This window comes from Humulus lupulus, chromosome 5 (genome assembly GCF_963169125.1).
Source record: "Humulus lupulus chromosome 5, drHumLupu1.1, whole genome shotgun sequence".
NCBI lineage: Eukaryota > Viridiplantae > Streptophyta > Magnoliopsida > Rosales > Cannabaceae > Humulus > Humulus lupulus.
Genome location: NC_084797.1, coordinates 238976420 through 238981589, shown reverse-complemented (window position 1 = coordinate 238981589; position 5170 = coordinate 238976420). Strand labels below are relative to the sequence as shown.

Genomic DNA, 5170 nt, shown 5'->3' with positions numbered 1-5170 from the left:
CCACAACCACACCCCTGCTGAAGCCTCCCTCACGCCGGTACTCACGCAACTGAAGCACACCACGACCACGCCCGTGCTGTAGTCGTTGAGTCTCTCGTCCCCCCCCCCCTCTGTTTATCTCTCCCGCTGGCTTTGAGCAAGAACTGGAGACCTCCGTTTGTCTCTGTGAGGTATAATTTGTTTTTTTTTTCAGATTTCAATTTAATATCAAAAAACCATTTTGAATATTATCAATATATATATATATATGCTTGTGTTGGAATAATTTTTTCGATTGGCATTTGGAATTTGATGTGATTTTATGCATAGATTATATATTTATCGAGTATTCACAATCCAGATTGATGTTTTGATACAATGATTCACAAATTTGCAGGCCCTTCCAATTTACTTGGATAAAATGTTCAATCAGTATGTGGCTATAATTCTCTCTGTGACTTTTGTTCTATTTTTTGGAGAGGTATTTTATTTTTGTTCCATTAACTTTCATGCTTGGTTTAACAGTAAAGTGTCAATATTTTTGTTGGCTTATTATGATGGAAACTTGATATTCATTTTTCTAAATCAGGTTATCCCACAAGCTATATGCACTAGATATGGACTTGCAGTAGGTTCCAACTTTGTTTGGCTTGTTCGGATTTTGATGATAATTTGCTACCCAATTTCATACCCAATTGGAAAGGTACAATCTCCAATGGAAAATTGATGTTTAAACATTTAAATGTGAACTTGGAATTTGCATTTATCAACCCTCTAATCTATACTATTTTAAACTGGTGTTTTAGTCATTAAAGTTAAGTATTTTTTCAGTGATTAAAAATAAATTATAAATGTAAAGCAAAACTGTGGAATCTGGTTGCAAAATGATGGATTCTTAATGATATCAGATTATAAGGGATTTATATCTATTTTTTGACTTGAGATATACACAATGCAGAATTTGGATTGGGTATTAGGACATAATGAAGCTTTATTTAGGCGAGCTCAGTTAAAAGTCCTTGTCTCCATCACAGCTAAGAGGTAAAGTAAAGCTGTTGAGGATAATTAATATGCTCTTTAACTTAAGGAATAGCTTTACAAGTTGAAAATACGAATTATTGCTATCATCTACCACAGATATATCTTGGCATTAGTTCTGATTTCCTTATCTTGTCATAATAGGCCGGCAAGGGTGGTGAGCTTACACATGACGAGACAACAATTATAAGTGGGGCACTAGATTTAACTGAGAAGGTAAGGTCTTAACAGAAATATCATTATTCCTTACATTCATTTCCTTCTAAGTTGCATGTATGCCAGTGATAGTATTATATCCAACTATTATATGAGGTGGACGTAAATCCTGGTGAATATGAAAGTTTATTTTACTTCTTCTACTTCTCTCTCTCTCTCTGAGTCTTTAGAACTATACCAAAGAGGCTAAAACTTATTTTTTTAATTGTAATTTCATTTTGAAGTATAGCTATTTGAAACTCTGTGCTCATGCTAAATCTTTCTCTCTCTCGAGCTCGCTTATTCAATATTCTGTTTTAAAGTTGTTTGGATTTTTTTACTTTACTCCCCAGTCATCTTATCTTTTGGTTTAAAGAGCATTCTGAAACTTTTCTTGTCATTATAGTTTCATTTTGATGTATAATGATTTCACTCTTTATGCTCATACTGAAGTTGTAACTTGAATATGATAGTAAGCTTGCAATAATGTGTCATGATTAGAAAATCAGCATCTTCCTTTCTTTCTATTATTAATTTTTTTTTAAATCTTAAAAAACAGACAACTGAGGAGGCTATGACACCCATTGAATCAACGTTTTCCTTAGACGTCAATTCAAAGTTGGACTGGTGAGTTTTGGTCATGAATTCATTGTTCTTTCTTTCTGTCAATTGGATTTTACTGGTTTTCACAATTTTTGCTTACATGCTGTTTTTAGCTGATTTTCAAAGATTCAGTCACTCGACCTTAGAAACTATTTTTTTATAAAAGAAGAAAATATAGAAAGTTTTGTTGTTGTTGTAGTGATAGATTGTGTTAAAAGAAGGATATTTTAGCTGTGATATCAGTCCTAGGCTCCTAGCATATCATCTTAGGAACACTATCCCAATTAGTTGCTGGCTTGTCAATAGTTCTGTCACCTTTTTACACAAAGTTTCACTGAGGATAGTTTGTACATTTTATTTTTATTTTCGCATACAGTGCTCTGGCATATCATAATGGCGTGACCCATGTTTTACTGAAACATGTCTTATGCTGCAATTGAAATGTTAGGAATGTTTGAATCACATGACAGCTCAATGTGTTTTCTTGTCGTACAGTTATTTTCTGTTTTCTTAGCAGAAGTTTGTTGCAGAAAAAAATTATATTTTTTTACTGTATTTCTCATTTTTCTCCTCCTTTTATTCAATAACACAGGGAGGCTATGGGAAAAGTTCTTGCTCGGGGGCATAGTCGAGTTCCTGTCTATTATGGGAAAAGTTATTTGCTAAATCAATTTTTTTTTTTTTTTTAAAATCTAGACATGGCTATATATCTCATTGCCATCTCACTGGTTATACGATCACAGAGAAAACTGGCTCTGGTTCAAAGATGTCAACTTTGAATGATCATCCCCCACTCTGCTTTGTTACTAAGTGCCGCTAATAGAATTATCATTCAACTAGCATTAAATTGTTAATTAAATCATGAAGATCTCACTCACTATATCATGATTAAAAATTCAGGGAGTCGGGGAACCCTTTTGTGGAGCAAGCAGTGCAGTACTTTGTGGCAGCTGCATATGCTACAGCTGACAAGGACAGGAAGGAAGTGTTACAAAAACTACTACTGCAAGGTAATTTTTACTTTCTCCCCCCCCCCCCCCCCCTAGCTTACCTTTATACCAACTGGAAGGTTATGAGAACACCAAGATTCTGATATTTCATCTTGATTTTTCATGAAGGTCTTGATATCACCATTTTAGGTAGCAATGACTTTTATTCATATCGGAATCATGTAATTACCTTTTCAGTGTTCTATATATTACATGGTTTTCTTCCTGTCAGTGCTTGGTATGGTTAATGAACATGTTTTCTTGATATTGTCAAATCCATAATTTACAAAATCATCGGATATAACCTTTGAGCACATTTCAACATGCTGCTAAAATTTATTAGGGTGCTTTTTCTCTATATTATTTTATGAATCTAATTGAAGATGTTAATGAGGCTTGTTGGTTGTAGATTGAAGCACGTGGACTCCCTTTGTTGCCTGAATCATTGGCTGCTCTTCCTCCTTTTGCATCAATTACTTTCAATTCTGGGGAATCCAGCGGAGAAAATAGCAAGCCAGAAGTTGCAAAAACTGGATTGGGTTCATCTGCTGCTATGACATCTTCGGTGGTTGCTGCTTTGCTTCATTACCTGGGAGTTGTTGATCTTGCTCACGTGAAGGGCACTGCAGATCTGGATGTGGTGCATATTATAGCTCAAACTGCTCATTGCATTGCACAGGGGAAAGTTGGCAGTGGATTTGATGTTAGCTCTGCAGTTTATGGTAGCCATCGTTATGTCCGTTTTTCACCAGAAGTAATCTCTTCTGCTCAGGTCTTTATCTTGTCTCCTCTTTCCACAAACAAACCTGTTGCTGCTCGTTAATTTCATAAGGGAATATGTCATTGTTACAAATTTTTTGTTCTAACAAACATTTATATGAAAAGATACAGAATTTAAAATGCAATTTCATCCTTTTAGAATAACAAACATCACATGTAAATTTCTAGTTCTTATATTGCAGGTTGCCATAAAAGGTGCTCCCCTGGGAGAAGTGGTTATCGAAATTTTAAAAGGAAAATGGGACCATGAGTGTAGAGTCCAAGAACTTTACTTAGCTAATTGTTTAGTAGTATTATAGTATGTTTAGTGTTATCATTGTTACTTTGGATTTTTGGTTCAGACCGGGAGTTATTTGGACACTCATAGTAGTACTTATAGATTTTCTAAGTTTAACCTATAGTTTAAGAATATTAAGTATAACCTAAGGTTTGATTAATGTGACTGATATTAAGGATTATATTATTATATTATAAGGTTTAGACATCAACCAATAGGATTTTAAGCACATGTTTTGAATGGTAATTAAGGATTAAGTATTTTTGAGGATTAAATTAAATAAGGGTAAAAGTTTGAATGTATAGGGTCAGTCAGCAGCTTTGAGCACGTTGAGGGCTTAGTCAAGGCTGTTTACTCCATTCAAACTTAGCTAAAAATGTGTAAATTCGTGTTTAAATATTCAGCGTATGCCGATATATCGCAACTATAAGGGGCGATATGTCGCAGCACGTAGATACGGAAAACACGAATCGATGCACGGTCGCCTCGGGAACAAAGATCCAGGCGATATATCGCCTATAGGGGGCGATATATCGCCTCCACCAGCATGTTTTCAAATACTTTTGAATTCTTTTCCTTTCAGCCATTCAAACTCCTTCAACAGTCCAGCATCTTCTGAACGAGTCTTCAGCCTCTGCTGAACGATTATTCAAATGATTTTCACCTAGAAAGCCATTATTTTTATTCAAGTAAAATCAAGATATTTTCATTCCCAAACTCTATAAATAGGACCTAGTACCCAGCCATTATTCACCATTTGCTCTAAGTTCAGAGGCTGCTAGTGTTAAGTGAGTGTGAGAGTGTAAACACTTGGTTTGGGGAAAAACTATAAGCTTAAACATCATAAGCTTATCAAACACTTTGGGAAGTAAGTGAGTGCTATAGTATTTCGGTGGATGTTAGATTGATCTTGCAATCTTTGAGGTAAACCCAAAACTCTAGTTCTTTTCTGTATTTTTATGTTATTTCCTTTCTCAAAACCTTCTACTCAGTCCCCTAACCTTATTCTTATTTTGGTTAGGGAATCCAAGCTTTTAAGCATATAAGTCGGTAAGTATGTTTTCTATGGTTTAGTCTTTCCATCTCTTTCATTTCATCTCCTTTCTTTAGACTTACTCTTTCTTATGGTTTTAGGAGTGTTCCAACAATCCCAACTCAGTCCATAATCTCGGTAACTTTGGTAAGGAAATAGGCTAGAATCAACATGTTATGTGATTATGTTATTTATATGTTTTATGTTATTAAAAGTGTTATGATATGTATATGTGTATGTTTGTAGGCTTGGGCATATGACCCATATGACTAACAA

General features: G+C 34.8%; 1 protein-coding gene across 1 annotated transcript; it reads left to right on the top strand.

The window, feature by feature from the left end:
- The first annotated feature begins 931 nt into the window (after positions 1 to 931).
- Positions 932 to 3627, top strand: LOC133780142 (phosphomevalonate kinase, peroxisomal-like). Its single transcript, XM_062220014.1, has 6 exons — positions 932 to 949; positions 1162 to 1233; positions 1772 to 1839; positions 2716 to 2825; positions 2934 to 2986; positions 3214 to 3627. Exons 1-6 carry the CDS (start codon positions 932 to 934, stop codon positions 3625 to 3627), a joined length of 735 nt encoding a protein of 244 aa, XP_062075998.1.
- Positions 3628 to 5170: the final 1543 nt, after the last annotated feature.

Coding starts and splice junctions, on each gene's coding strand:
- LOC133780142 (XM_062220014.1), top strand. Junction 1,234..1,771: donor CACTAGATTTAACTGAGAAG/GTAAGGTCTTAA, acceptor CTTAAAAAACAG/ACAACTGAGGAGGCTATGAC. Junction 2,826..2,933: donor ACAAAAACTACTACTGCAAG/GTAATTTTTACT, acceptor TTTTTCATGAAG/GTCTTGATATCACCATTTTA.